This window comes from Balaenoptera musculus, chromosome 13 (genome assembly GCF_009873245.2).
Source record: "Balaenoptera musculus isolate JJ_BM4_2016_0621 chromosome 13, mBalMus1.pri.v3, whole genome shotgun sequence".
Lineage (NCBI taxonomy): Eukaryota > Metazoa > Chordata > Mammalia > Artiodactyla > Balaenopteridae > Balaenoptera > Balaenoptera musculus.
The window spans coordinates 772,964-788,154 of record NC_045797.1 but is presented as its reverse complement, the minus strand read 5'-3'; the positions used below and the strand labels follow the sequence as shown (position 1 = coordinate 788,154).

At 47.5% G+C, this 15,191-nt stretch overlaps 1 protein-coding gene across 5 annotated transcripts in view; it reads left to right on the top strand.

The window, feature by feature from the left end:
- Nucleotides 1-15,191, top strand: part of GCC2 (GRIP and coiled-coil domain containing 2) — a 58,510-nt gene that overhangs the window by 24,245 nt on the left and 19,074 nt on the right. For 2 of the 5 annotated variants that reach the window (XM_036873135.1, XM_036873137.1), the window contains 6 exons: nucleotides 1,242-1,418; nucleotides 3,144-3,361; nucleotides 4,824-5,018; nucleotides 6,019-6,158; nucleotides 7,668-7,869; nucleotides 8,929-10,509. In XM_036873135.1, the coding sequence (XP_036729030.1) occupies nucleotides 1,242-1,418; nucleotides 3,144-3,361; nucleotides 4,824-5,018; nucleotides 6,019-6,158; nucleotides 7,668-7,869; nucleotides 8,929-8,999 (1,003 nt within the window). In that variant the 3' untranslated portion in view covers nucleotides 9,000-10,509. Of the gene's footprint in view, nucleotides 1-1,241; nucleotides 1,419-3,143; nucleotides 3,362-4,823; nucleotides 5,019-6,018; nucleotides 6,159-7,667; nucleotides 7,941-8,928; nucleotides 10,510-15,191 lie in introns of those variants that run through there. The other 3 variants (XR_005022396.1, XR_005022395.1, XM_036873136.1) reach the window with 3 other exon arrangements.

The following is a 15,191-nucleotide window of genomic DNA, read 5'->3' as shown; positions in this document are numbered from 1 at the left end:
CACTGTTCACGCAGAGAGACGTGTGCAGGAGCCGTGGAGCCAGGTGGCGTCCGGCCACCCGGGTCACACAGTCCAACCCTGTCCGCCGGTTCCGGTCACAGCGTAAGGACAGACGTCACCGTTATGTCAGGACCAGTTTTTCCACTTTTGAAAATACAGTAGGAGAATAAAAATGCTTCCTTGATGTACTTATTCACCATTAGTTAGTCTAAGCATAAGTTGATTACAAACATTTTACTTCAAAAAGTTTTAAGTTAAGAACTAAATTTTCATCTAGAATTAAATTTTTCTTCTTAAATTTATGACAATCTCAATTACATACTGTTTCAATAGTATATTATTTAATGCTCCTTAAAAACTAGCATACAGATCACTTTTGTGAGTTATTCAAAAACATACTAGGAATGAGAGATAGGTAGGGCATTGTACAGCATGTGCGTTTTGTTTTTGTACGTAGAGACCCGCTGTTCAGAGCAATTTTATATCTGGCTCTTACTGTTCTCAGTAGGACTAAATATCCTGCAGTATTTGTGTGTTTATGCTTATGTTACTTTTTAAGTAATAAACAAGGGAACTGTAGGCTAAAAAATGATGAGATATTTTTTTCTTTCAATAGCTCATTTTAAAGCCGAAGTTGAATATTGACACACTTACTATAAAAATATCACCACTTACAAGAGTCGATTTTGATCATGCCAGAATTTTGTGTTAAAATTATTTTAATGTAAATGTTTTAAGTTCCTTCTTCTTTCTTATATATTAAATAGTTTTTTTAAAAATAAGTTAATAGTGTGTTATACCACTTGTGACAGAGTTGCAGGTTTTAGCTGTTTTTCTCCAAAGACTTCCTTTCACTGTAACTTGGTGTAACATGCTGTTCCCAGGATGGTGAGCTTAGAACTGCATTTCTTTTTTTTTCAACTAATGACATAGTCCTGTAATATAAAATAGACTGTTTTGATGCCATTTAATGGTCTATTCCATTTGAATGTGAAATTGGTAAATTCAGAGACTTTTGTAAGCGTGTAGTGTCTGCGATCTGAAGTCAGATTATAGCGTCTTTTATTTCACGTTTAATCCTATTCTCTGAATTCTTGTGATTATTATATTTCCTTTAGAATCATCCATAATTGCAAAGAGTATGACATTGAAAGGATATATGATTAAAGTAAAATTTATTTGAAATCACAAAATCAGTTTTACATCTTTCAAAAAAATTTTTTTAACTATTTCTGTTTCAGAGAACATCTGGAAATGCTGATTGACCAACTAAAGATCAAATTACAAGACACCCAAAATAACTTACAGATCAACGTCTCTGAACTGCAGACCTTGCAGTCTGAACACGACGCCCTGCTAGAAAGGCACGGCAGGATGCTGCAGGAGACCGTGTCCAAGGAGACCGGGCTCCGAGAGAAGTAAGGCTGGTGGCGCCAGCAGGCCCGTGGGTGCCGGGCAGCAGAGCATGTGTCTGCTGGAGCTCCCGGCGTGGTGCTCCTGGGGAGGATGCAGGCTGACGGTTGGAAATAGGTGTTCCCACAGGCTTGGTGACTTGCTGCTTCTACCTTAGAGCTCCCCCTTTTGATTGTTTCTGTACTTCGCCTTTCTAAGAGTAATGTTACCTGCTCACCCAGTGTTCTGGCTCCTGTGGCCTTCACGGCCAGATGCCTCTTTCCAGCCAGGTGCCAGAGGACAAGCACGTCTCTGTCGCTCTAGAGGAAGACATTCCGAAAGCTGCTGGCTGCGCTCCGTGTGCAGCTGCGTCCTCGGCCTGTCGCCTCGCCGCACTCGTGTCAGTCAGCGCTCCCAGGAGTCGCTGGGGTGTCGGCAGAATAGACGGATGACTGTGAACGAGAAACTTTGAGCTCCCGGGACACGGCAGTTGGGTTCACGGAGCACCTTCTGTCCAGGGTGTGGGGATGCTCTGCAGAGCTCAGGTGTGCTCGTCTTACGAGTTGGAAGCACTTGGTTTGCTTGGCTTTTGGCCTTTCCACAGTGTGACTTACCTGTGTTAATCATGTAACTCACAGTTCCAGGAAGACCCACCAGTCTTCTGACTGCCTGGCACCAGGTTTTCCATGAGATTAGCTTACACGGTGATGGTCACTTGCTATTTACGTCAGAAGTTTCCAGCACTTATTCTTTACTCTAGAAGGGTCGTTGCAACTATAGTGCTAACACAACTGAAGTGCAATTATTGCATGCTCCACATGTAGCCCTGTGTTCTGATAAACTGTGAAGGAGGCTCCTCATCTGAACACACGCTGTACTTCCCCAGCTCAGGCCCCTTGTCTGAACTGGATGATGGCCGGGGTGGTTTTGAGCTCGTGTGTCAGCAGTGAGCAGCAGCTTGAAGAGAGATCTTAGTTCCCTGCCCAGGAATTGAACCTGGGCTGCCTGGGTGAAAACCAGGAACCCTAACCGCTAGTCCCCCAGGGGCTGGAGGCTGGAAGCAGAGGCCTGGCTCTTATGTTCTTTGAAAACAAAAGAGTTTTACAAAAAGACCAAGGCTGTAATACAGGCACAGAGCTTATTAGAAGCCCAGCACACGTGGGGGGAGCACACGGAGAAGCGGTTTATTTACGACAGAAGCAGAGCAGAGCTACACACCCCGAGAAGGGCGTGGGCGTCCTTGCTGATGAGGAGTGCACTAAAGGGGTGATTTACATTGCTCATCTAGGGGCCATCTTCCGGGTCTGTCTTGTCCTCTGGCCAAGCATCTTGCTTCATTTCCTACATCTGATCTGACCCAGGGCCCTGCCCAATATGCGTGTGCATCTTTTAGCCAAGATGGACTTCAGTGTGAGGGTCTCTGGGAGATGGACAGCACGTATTATGGGATAGCGCCCCCTCCCTTTTTGACCCTCCCGAGAAGCTCTTCTGCACGTGCAGTCGGGGAGGTCTCCTTCACCTCAAGAATGGTAGATGCGGTCGTCGTATCTTTTTGCCCCAGCAGCTTAGTTTCTCTCTGCTCTGCCATTAACCTTTTCGTTGAAGTGTCAGGGGGACACAAGCTCCAATTGGCTCAGACCAGGGGCCCGTCTGTGTCCTGCCTCAGTTCCCCAGGTGCATGTGCGGTCCACGTCTCAGGCCAAGGCCATGTCTGGGGTGGAAGCTCTCACACGGTGCGGCCCTCTCCCCAGGCTGTGCGCCGTGCAGTCGGAGAACTCCGCGATGAAGTCTGAGCACGCGCAGACCGTGAGTCAGCTCTCGGCCCAGCACGAGGCCCTGCGTGGCAGCTTCCGAGACCAGGTGCTGCAGCTGCAGGAGGAGCACCGGCGGACGGTGGAGACGCTGCAGCAGCAGCTGACCAGGCTGGAGGCCCAGCTCTTCCAGCTCCGGAGCGAGCCGTCCACAAGAAGTATGTATGTATGCTCGGACACTGCCATCCCTGTCCTGTCCTGTGTGTCTGCGCTTCCCACAGTCCTGAGGAAGTAGGTGACTTACTGGGTGACCACCAGCGTCAGTGCTGCGGTCAGTGAATACTGGATCCGCTTACTGAGAGGAGACTTGGACATTGAACCCTCCTGTGGTACTTACAGCAGCCTCTGCACCCCTCAGGATACCGACCTTCACGTAATTGTGTTTTCCTCCGACTCACGGACACTCTGTCGGTCTCAAGACCTGTGTCCAGATTCCAGTGTCCACTGCATTTGTTTAGTGTTCTTCACTGCTAGTCTTCAAATACGTCTGTCTTTTAATCAGAAATTCCAGAAAGCGCTGAACTGTAGGATCATTTGGCCAAACACAGCTTCTTCCCTTTCAAGTTTCTAATTAGTGGAGTTTGAGTTTAACCACACACACGACTTCCGTTCTGCTTCCTGGAAGAGATGAGAACCCGTCAGCCAAGTTGAGGCCACACTTCACTATTAACTATCCACTTTATACGTGTTACTGATTCCTTGTCACCAGGGCATTGGCAGCTGTGGTCGCTCCTCAGGATCGAAACCTATGGCAGGAGTCATCAGAGGAAAGTAACCAGCCAGGGGGACACTGGAATCAGGAATTGGCAGTAGCATAAGCAGTCAGCAAACTTTCAGGGAGGTGCTTCAGCAAAGGCAGCCGAAGGGCTAGTGTTTGAAAAGGGGGGCGGGAGAGGGAACTTCATGGAAAGGAGAATAAAGGAAACTTGAAAAGATCTGGTCAGAATTCTGGTCCCTAACGCAGCTCTGAAATCTTGGACCAAGCCATTTAATTTCTCTGACCTCGCGGTTTCTTGCGATTAATAAAGTAACGTGCTCGGAAGTACCTTATAAATCTCCCAGTTCCAGTCAGTGCTGCTTACCAGCAAGCAGGGGAGCCCGGCCCGGGCACCGTGATGAGTCAGCCTGCCCTGCATTCGGGGCTCTTCTTTGCTGGATGCCGCAAAAGGAGCGGGCAGTAGCAGGAACCAGCAGGGTCGGAGTGTGAGGCCAGTGGTCAGCGAGAGCATCCTCGGAGCTGATCTCAACAACAGGGTGGTGTCCCGGAGTTTGCAGTGCCGTAAACACCCAATCCTCAGAATCTGGTTGAAGGGGTCTTGCCCTTGTTTAGCAGCTGGCCAGGCCTCTGCATTGTGTCATCTAATGGTTTATCTTAACTCTGGTAGCAAGTACCACTTTTGCTGAATTGACTTAGTGGTCAAAAGTTCAATAACTAAATTGTTAGAGCTGTTTCAGAAGTTCTTTCTTTCTACACCGTTCGCTTGTCTTCTGGTTTTTCAGATTCCCTACCATATCATTTGTCATCCCTAGACTCATTTTAACTTTACTGTGTATCTCTGTTGATGCTGAATCCATAATTTTGGACAATCTCTTACTCTTTAAAAAAATAACATGTAACAGGCCCAGCTTCTTCCCAGCAACCTTTGAGGAGCCTTCGAGAAAGGAGAAGCACAGACGTCCCGCTTCTGGATGTGCCGGCCACAACCCGGGAGGAGGGGGAGGGGATGGAGACCACGGACACCGAGTCCGTATCTTCCGCCGGCATCCACACGCAGTCCTTAGAGCAGCTGCTCCGTTCTCCCGAAGCCAGACTCGGTACGCTTCCTGCTCCATTGTGCCTTTAGTTAATTCTGCTGTCCTATCCAGCTAATATTACTCTGATTTATAAATGCTTTTTTGAGCTCCTCTAATAAAATTTTTTTTCAGTATTCCACCCTTTTTCAAATGGAAAACTTTCCTGCAGAATGAAACCAAAAAACACAAATTTTTTTTTTTTTAAACAAAATAAAAAGTTCTGCCCACAGCTTGAGCCAGAAATAGGTGGTTGGAAGTTCTGTGGTGGTGTTAGAAATAGGATAAATTTCCCTCACCCTTCTAAGAAACTGACAGTTTCCGTTTGTTCCTCTTGATGAAGTGGTCATGCTAAACTTGCCTTATTAACTGTAGTAAAGTTTTGGACTGTTTTCTTCTTACCTATAATGCACATGAATGTTCCTAGTTCAGATGACTCTGTTCGTCATCTCGGAGGCTCCCGGATCTGGAGTGAGGAGGACCAGTTGTGTCCTCAGTCCTAGGCTGTGGTTGGTCCTTGTCACCCAGGAAGAGTTAGTCCTGATACGCTGTGGCCACAGCTCCACAATCAGACTTGGCTTTGCCATTTTTGCCAGAATTACTTGTTGACTTTGAGCCTCTTCCCTCGTTTATTAGATGTGAGTAATAATACCGCTCCTTCCCTGGTAGAAAATCCTTGTGAGAGACCATGATTTAAGTGATCAGTAACTGCTGGTACTTCCTTCTTTATAAGTAAAGTGACACCCGCTCTCGGGACGTTAACAGATGTAGGAGGATGAAACCAGTAAGTTGGTGCCTGCACGCTGGCCCAACAGCTTCCAGAACGAGCTCGTCGAGCCTGTGTCCAGGCAGGCGGCCCGCTCCACGGCAGAGTCCGTCTTACCTCTGTCACGTGCAGCCTTTTAACTGGGCCATGGGGGACAGAGAGCAGAGCGAAGTGTCAATACTTGGGTATTTTCTTATTTAGAATCTTCTCCTGTGACCCCTCATTTTGGAAATTAATTGTTGGGGCAATTCCTTGCAGAGCCTCCTTCCTGGCACGCTGAATTCACCAAAGAAGAATTGGTTCAGAAGCTCAGTTCCACCACAAAAAGTGCCGACCACTTAAACGGGCTGCTTCGGGAAACAGAAGCCACCAACGCCATCCTCATGGAGCAGATTAAGGTGAGGGCGGGACGCCACCTCCAGGAAGCCCTCCACACATACACACACTCATGCGTCCATCACACCTTGATCCCTTACAATGTTACATTCCTGAAGTGGAGAAATATTCTTGGCTTTTATATCTTTTATGTAAAGACAATTTTAATTCCTACTTTTTCTAAGAAGCCAGAAAAGATTTAGAGATTAGACAGCTGTTCACAAGTCCTTGTTCCACGTTTGCTTGAGTAAAACTTGAACGGATGTGAGTCCCTAAATTCCAGACATGGACCGTGGAGCACTTCCAATTAGTGGCAAAGTGGCATGGGAGGTTTTCCTGTTTAAAGTTGATTCTGTAAGCGTGTAGGAACTAGGCGATTGAGGATTACTCAGCTGTTTGCACCCGAACTCTCTGTAATACAGTCGTGTTGTTCGTTGACCTCTTCTCACAAGCCAGGCCCTGCACTTTACATTATGTTATCATATTTAATCCTCATCATCTCTGGGTGAGAACAAGCTGATCAGGGTGGAGAAAGTTCAAACTTGTGTCTGTCTGAAAAGCGCCTGCTTCTGCCCTGGACCTACTTCTCCAAATAGATGGTCCTACCTCAGTGTAGGTCCAGAGGCTGTCCTTGTCAAATTATGTTTTTAATGCTGAGTTAATTCAGTTGTTTGCAGTAAATTGTGTATATCATGACATCCCACCTCTAACTATTTTAGTATGCATCTCTATAAAATATATAAAATAACATTTTCCCACATTGTCAAAGCTTTATCACAGCTAAAAAAATCACTAAGTAGCCCAGAACCTGAGTGACTATTCAGATGTTATGCTTCCACAGACTGACATTGTCCCATGATTTCTTAGACCTTAGTGTCACTTTTTTAAATGACCCTATGTTTGAGGACAGAGTTGGCCAACTTTCATGGACTAACCTGAAATGATAAGATGTAACCATGTATTTTTATTTGTTTCAACCCAGAAATCTTCCTCAAATATTCACCATCCTGCATCTTTTTCACATCGTCCTGTGCCCTCTTTTCTGTTAGTTTCTGATTGATATTCATTGTCATTGTCTCTCTGTCCTGGACTCCACTTTTGTTTGGTCAAGTGCTGTTCGTGTTGTAGCGGCTCTGGCTGTGGACACCCTGCCTGCCTGCCGGGCGGGGGCGGGAGTGGGGATGGCAGTGGGTGTGGCCCACAGTCTGTCATCCCGGAGCCCTGAGCCCTGGCCCCCTTCTGCCGAGCGCAGAGGCGGCGCCGACCCGCGTTATCCCCCCGCCCTGGTCCCCGGTCTCGGCCGCGCTTCCCACCGTGCGCGGTGCTCCCTCTGCGGCCGGGCCCCTGGGCCCCGTCTCCCACGGCGCCTGCTTCCCGACTTCCAGGAGCCTCTTGATGTTTCTCATGTGCTCTTTGCTCCCGGCCTGGTCGCTCCTTTGTTGCCATTTTGGGGGCGTTTCGGGGGAGAGAAGAAGACCGCGTGCGTCCAGTCTGCCGTGTTAACCCGTCTGCACTCCTTTCTCTGACACCAGCTTCTGAAGAGTGAGATCCGGCGGCTGGAGAGGAACCAGGCGCGAGAGCAGTCGGCCGCCAACCTGGAGTACCTGAAGAACGTGCTGCTGCAGTTCGTCCTCCTGAAGCCGGGGAGCGAGCGGGCGCGGCTGCTGCCCGTCGTGGGCACGATGCTGCAGCTCAGCCCCGAGGAGAAGGCCAGGCTGGCCGCCGCCGCCCAAGGTGCGCGCCTGGGGCACAGACCAGAGCTTTGAAACTCTGTCCGTTGGACGCGCTCTGCCGTGTGTGTCCCCGTGAGTAGGGTTGAAAAGCTGGCTCTAACGTTTCAGGGCCGCCGTGGTGTGTTTGCGTCACTTTCACGCAGCGGGCAACGGGGCAGTGTCCAGTTCGATCTTCCAGTTCTTTGAAATTGGATTTGTGATCCTAGCGTTGAATTCTGCCCGCGAACACAGTTTCCTTTTGTGTCGCACTTTTTATCACGTGGTAGACGTCCTCACCCTACCCACCCCCCGGGAGTCGTTCCCCACAGGGCCGTGTGAGAGAAGTGTCCCAGTGGGGCTGCCGGGGCCCAGGACCGTGCGTGGAGCGTACATTCCTACCTGCCCCTCGGACCTTCCGCTAGAAAGCTCTCCTTACACCCGAAGTGCATTGCAGAGAATTTCCAGCGGGGCCAATTCGTTGCTGAGAAGGCCGTTGTGGGCCTGTTACTCCTTCGAAGGCAGTGAGGCAGCGTGTCTCCTTTCTCTGGTTGCTCTTAGAGTCTTCTCTCTCCTCCTCTGGGGCAGTTGCACTTTTATGTGAACAGGGGAAAACTTCCAGCCTCTGTGTGAGGAAGGACAACAGAAAGCGCCACCCTGGTCCCTACACGAGCAGCGTGCAGGGAGCACTGCTGGGCGGGGAAGGTTGGCGCTCTGCCGGCCGTGCACGTGTTCACACGCCTGCTCCCTGCGTGTCAGTTCCCAGCAGGTTCACAGACTGCGTGTGTCTTTCCTACTTGACGTATGACTTGTGATACGTCGGCTTTGCTCCCCAAGGAAGAGAGTCACACAGCATTTTTCTGTGCAGCGTCAGGACCTCAGCCCCTGGCTGACAAGACTGAGCCTCGCTTCTGGACACGTGCACCCCCAGCCGGCCACGGCTCCCAGGGCTGCGTGCTGTTGCTCGGGATGCGTTCGGGGACTGTCTGAGACAGACAGAAGTGCTGCAAGCGTAAGGACAGACAGGTCTGTAGCATGGAAATGCCGTGTGAGAAGATTAACACGTTTGTTTTGCTCCCCACAGGTGAGGAGGAAAATGCTTCCCGTTCCTCCGGCTGGGCGTCCTATCTGCACAGCTGGTCTGGACTTCGATAGACCGATGGGAAAAGCATTATTTATTAACCAAATAGAATCCATTCGGCAAAAAAGGTTCACGTACATGGCTGTCGTTCTTTTGTCCAGAAGCGTGTGTACGTAAGTCACGTCTCCGTGTGTGTCCATACATGTGTCTGATGGGTTTAACTCCAGCAGGTGGAGTGTGGGAGGGGCTGCGGCCCAGGGACCCTGCCCCTCCCGCTGCTGCCAGACCCAGGGGCCACGAGGCCACCCCACTCCCTCCTCCGGACCCTCAGGCCACCTGTGTCGGGGCCGCACTGTGAATTCTGGAGTTAAACTAGATTTTGGTCCTGTACCAGCTGGGATTTAGGCTTTTAAAATAATGTTTGAAGACCATTTATCACAAGGTCAGACTTGCAGATAGATTGTTATTAGTGACAAATTATGAGAGAAAATTTGTGAGTTAAAGTGTGAAGGAAAATGCTTTATCAGTAACGCTGACGTCTTTATGACAGGAATGTAAAGTGAATGTGCTGCCGTTCGTTACGAGACTAAGTTAAAATGTGATTCATTTCGTTATTTCCTTTCAAATGAGCTGTTCTTTTTTCTCTGAAGTGCATTACCTCAAAACCTGTTCTGGGATCAGATCAGAAGCCCTGGTCGCCACGTTCCCGCGGGGGGTGGCCCTGGGGCCCTGCCCAGGCTCCTGCTGTACTTCAGCTGCTTCCGCGCCAGGAGTCTGGCGGGACCTGGGCCGCGTCCCCAGATGACCATTCACCGGGGCGCCGGCTTGCGGCTCCGCGTGCTCCCGGCCCCAGCGGACAGGTCGCTGCGTGCTGCATGGGGCCCTGGGAGATCGCACAGCCCCCGAGAGCAGCTCTAGGTGCGGGTCACCTGCCTGGTCGCCTCTGAATATTCCATGGAGCCCATCAAACACGTGTCCTTAAATCATAAACGTGAGAATGCTAGTTGCAGAGTTTCTTTGTGAAAAAGTCGCCTCACAGTATGCTCTGGGAAGCTCTCTCAGCTTCCAGCTCATACTCCGATCTTCAGTCTCAGCTGGTGAACTGACTTTGTACTTTGGTGACTGGGAACTTTGGTTTCCAATTTAATTTAACTGAAATTTGCTGCTGACATGTTGAGTTTGTTCTTTAAACAGAAATCTCAATGTCTGTCTTTCCTCCTGTTTTAGAAGAACAGACCTACTAGTGAATGTATTAATGAAATGCATCTATTTCAGAGCTGACTTTAAAAGTTTAAGTTTAGTTTTTTCCTTTATAAGCTGTGAATATGAGTATGCCAGCAGTATGCGCTATAACTGTCACAGTATTTAAATAAATTTCACTGTCTCTGCAAGTCCAGGCCTCTTTGAAATCTATAACAACTTGTTTTGAAATATAGTCTCTACCTATGGACATAATAACAAAAGTGGCTTTTTGCAAGATAAAAAAATTTATTACTTTGATTACAAAAGGGGTATCCTTCCCTGGTTTCAGCAATGAGAGGAAATGTCATGATTAATATTTCTATTAAACGTGTTGCATTGTTATGCCTGCTAATCTTCTATTAGCCGAGGTCTCCTGGGCACTTTGAGTTGCTTTATGAAATGAATCTTGGGTTCCTTCTCTGCTGTCTTTACCAGTCGGGACCTCAGACCCTGGGTGCTTGGAGGAACGCAGGTCGCCCTTTGGGTCGGTGGTGCCTGCCGCATCTGACACCCACCTTCCGGCTGAAACTCGGGCCACCTTGGCCTTTCCGTGGGCACCTCTCAAGTTCCGGCCTTGGTGGTGTGAGGGTTTCTTGTGCAGCGAGCTCTGCTTATGCTCCAGACGGCGTAAGTGGAGAATGACATTCCTTTAGGCAGAAGCGGAGTACTCACTAGCGGCGCCGGGTCCTTTACCCCACGTTAGCCAATGATGAATCCAAGAGTTCCCACGAAGATACAACAACGTTGCTGTTTGGTAAACAGAGCACACAGAAATGCTCACGTGTGACTAAATAGGAACGTGGTGGTGGCACTTGGTGCAAGACTGTTGTGTTTTGATTTGGTGTCTGAAAATCAGCTGTGGCTTCGGCATAAGCCCAGGAGGACAACCTGCTACAACTTTGCGGTGTCTTTGGGCTGATTTTCACCCGTGAGTGTTAAAAAGCATTTGGTTGTTTACGTATTTGGTTATATAGAGGAGGGAAATGTTTTTCTCCTGCATTCAAAATGTGATTACATGGGAAAAGAATCAAGTTCTGACATTCAAGTTGTTACTGTTTAAAAAAATAGGGCTTCCCTGGTGGCGCAGTGGTTGAGAATCTGCCTGCCAATGCAGGGGACATGGGTTCGAGCCCTGGTCTGGGAAGATCCCACATGCCGCAGAGCAACTAGGCCCGTGAGCCACAACTACTGAGCCTGTGCGTCTGGAGCTTGTGCTCCACAACAAGAGAGGCCGCGATAGTGAGAGGCCCGCGCACCGCGATGAAGAGTGGCCCCCGCTTGCCGCAACTAGAGAAAGCCCTTGCACAGAAACGAAGACCCAACACAGCCAAAAATAAATAAATAAATATTTTGGGGCTTCCCTGGTGGCGCAGTGGTTGAGAGTCTGCCTGCCGGTGCAGGGGACACGGGTTCGAGCCCTGGTCTGGGAGGATCCCACGTGCCGCGGAGCAACTGGGCCTGTGAGCCACGATTGCTGAGCCTGCGCGTCTGGAGCCTGTGCTCCGCAACAAGAGAGGCCGCGACAGTGAAAGGCCCGCGCACTGCGATGAAGAGTGGCCCCCGCTTGCCACAACTAGAGAAAGCCCTCGCACAGAAACGAGACCCAACACAGCCAAAAATGAATAAATAAATAAATAAATAAATAAATTTATTTAAAAAAAAAAAAATAGAAAGGCTCCTGTGAGTCGAATGCTGAATATGGTGAGGAAACGTGATTTCAGGTTCAGTAATGCAGGTGACCACCTGGTTTCCTTGGAGGATGGGCCCACTCCCACCCACCTCTCCAGAGTCTGCCCTCACCCCTCCTCTCTGAGGACGGTCACCGCCCCTTCCCCACACACACCATACAGATGCAGGGAGGCCCAGCCATAGTCACCTGGACCAGGTGCAGGGCCCTACCTGAGCCAAACCACCTAGATTCTCTCAGGGTGAGGACTTGGGGCCGAGAGTCAAGTCAGCATGTCTGTGCACCCAGAATTGAGACGTGTAAACGCAGGGGCTCCAGATGCCCAGAAGGAACGGGGAAAACCCACCAAAGCCCAGCGCCAAGAAGGCTAAGCTGACGCGCAGAGATCACGGAAACCTGGGCCAAGAGTTCTAGGGCCTTCAATTAACAATATGGAATGAGCTCGTGATATTAAAGTTCAAACAGAAAAAAAAAAAAATTGAACAAAAAGAAGCAGACATTCTAATCTAGGAAGCTCAGAACTTAATAGTCTCTGGTCTCTGAAAATAAAAGAAGTAGAAATTTTCAAAGAAATATTGCAAGAAAGCTTTGTGCAACTAAAAGACAAGTTCAAAATAAAGGGCTGATCAAAGATCCAGCAGAGACAGTCCCGACTTCCGACGGGTCGACTTAAGATTTTTTGACTTTTTGATGGTGCGAAAGCGATACCTATTCAGTAGAAACCGTACTTGGAATTTTGAATTTGGCTCTTTTCCCCCAGGCTGGCGATACGTGGTCCGGCCCCTGCCGTGCTGCTGGGCAGTGGAGCCATGGCTCCGAGTCACCCCGCGACCAGAGGGTGAACAGTCGGTACACTGACAACCATTCTGCTTTCACTTTCAGTAGAGAATTCAACAAGTTACATGAGACAGTAAACACTCTGTTATAAAACAGGCTTCGTGTTAGATGATTTTGCCCAACTGCAGGCTATCGTAAGTGTTCTGAGCACGTTTAAGGTGGGCTGGGCTACGACGCTTGTGGGGTCAGGTGTACTAAACGCGTTTTCCACTTTCAGTGGGTTTAGTGGAACATAACCCCATGGTAAGTGGAGGAAGATCTGTACATGAAAGAAACAGGAATATCGATGTAAATTTTTAGGAGGAAAAGAGGCTCCTAAAAGGTTTCCAAAGAGAAAAAATACAAGTCACATACGCAGGACACAGGAGGGAAAGGGGAGCTGCATCAGACCTCTCGACAGCAGCACTGCACACCTCAAGGCACTGGAGAAATTCCTTCAAAATTCTGAGGAAGCATGATTTCCAGCCTGGAATTCTGTAAACACAAGCTCTCAGTTAAATGGAAAGAGAAAGACATTTTCAGATCCTTAAGAACTGAAAAAAAAAAAAAAAAAAAAAAATTACTTCCCATGTCCTTTCTAAGGAACCTTTGAGAGAACCTGCTCCAGAGGGAGAAGAGCACGTAAAACAGCAGCCGCCGAGCAGAGACTCGACACGGGAGAGCACTGAGCCGGGTCCCCGGATGGTGGCTGGGCAGCGGCCAAGAGGCTGAGGACGAATAAACAAGGTTCCAGATGCGGGTTCTCCTCGGAAAAAAAAAAGTGGAACTAATAGATTATTTGATGTAGCTAATGTGTAAACTTTTATTGAAAGATGTTGGAACTAATAAGGACCTATCATATAGCGCAGGGAACTCTTACTCAATACTCTGTAATGGCCTGTATGGGAAAAGAATCTAAAAAAGAGTAGATATATGTGTATGTATAACTGAGTCACTTTGCCGTACAGCAGAAACTAACGCAACATTGTAAATCGACTATACTCCAATTTAAAATAAAATAAAGTTTTACTGAAAAAAAAAAGATGTTGGAAATGGAAGCATGAACACTGACAACATATTTGATATTAAGGAAATATTTTTAGCTTTTTTAGTTTTGATAATGTTTATGTTTAAAAAGAATTATTTTAAAAACATGCTGAAATATTTATTGAAGTCACATTTGATCTAAATTAATATGGGAGGAGGGAAAAGTGGGTGAGAGTGTAAATGAAAGAGGATCAACAATAAATTCATGGTTTTCTCATGGCAAACATGTTCATTTTATGCATTCTTTTCCCACACACCTGAAGCACACAGTTTTCTCTTTTTTACATAATTTGTACATTGTGTTTTTTAAAAATATTGAGATATAATTTACCTACCATAAAACTCACTGTGTAGACTGTGCAGCTGAATGGCTTCAGTGTAGTCACAGGATTGTGAAACCATCCCCAATTTTCATCATTCCAGAAAGAAACTCCCTACCCGTTGTTAGCCTCTCCCCCAGTAACCCATCCCACCCTTGGCAACCACTAATCTGCCTTCTGTCTGTAGATTTGCTGATTTGTATAATTGCTGTTACATTGCAACTAACTCATTCCTTATTTTCCAATAAAAATAATAATCTCATGTGATTAAATGAAATGGTGCAGTCAGAGGCTGACTCAACACATTATCTGGGACATAGGACACATACAATAAATGTGGGACATAGGACACATACAATAAATGTGGGACATAGGACACATACAATAAATGTGGGACATAGGACACATACAATAAATGTGGGACATAGGACACATACAATAAATGTGGGACATAGGACACATACAATAAATGTTAGATGTTTCTATTTTCCACTTTCAATGTATAATTACGAACTAGTTTCAGCACACTCTTGTCACTGTCATTACCAAGAAGATTAACATTAATGTTATCCAGTGAAACCATTGTTTGTGGCTACAAATCTTTTCTGAGGGATGTACTAAATTCTAAATGCAAAAATTAAATATTTTTAAAATTAATATCAATGACATTTAGGTCATTTCTGTTACTGCTTTCCTAATTAGCAAAAGCAATTTAAAATGTAGTTTATCCAAGATATTGCGATTTCTGCTAGCTGTGTTTCTTGTATCTTTTTTGGTAACTTAGAAGAAAGCAGGTGTTTGGGTTTTGTTTGGCTTTTGATCAACTTTAAATGTTATGCTGTTTCTTAACTTGTTGCTGGCTAAGATACAGGGTACGCTTTCCTAGGGGGGTCCTTGAGAACTGGCCATGCCTTCTTGCTCCTTTTCTTACCCCAGTAGATTACCAGAAGGCCACACTCCCTGGAGAACACTTCTGTTTCGACTTCAGTCTTTACTCTTAGTAACTTCCCCGAGGAAGTGGATCTGTGCGTGAAGCCTGGTCTGCGTGGCTTCAGAGTATCTACATTATCCCGTGATGTATTTCCCAGTTGCTTTGTCTGAGCATGGGTATAAATGTGACTCACTGCACAGGGTGGGAGGGGTAGTGGTGCATT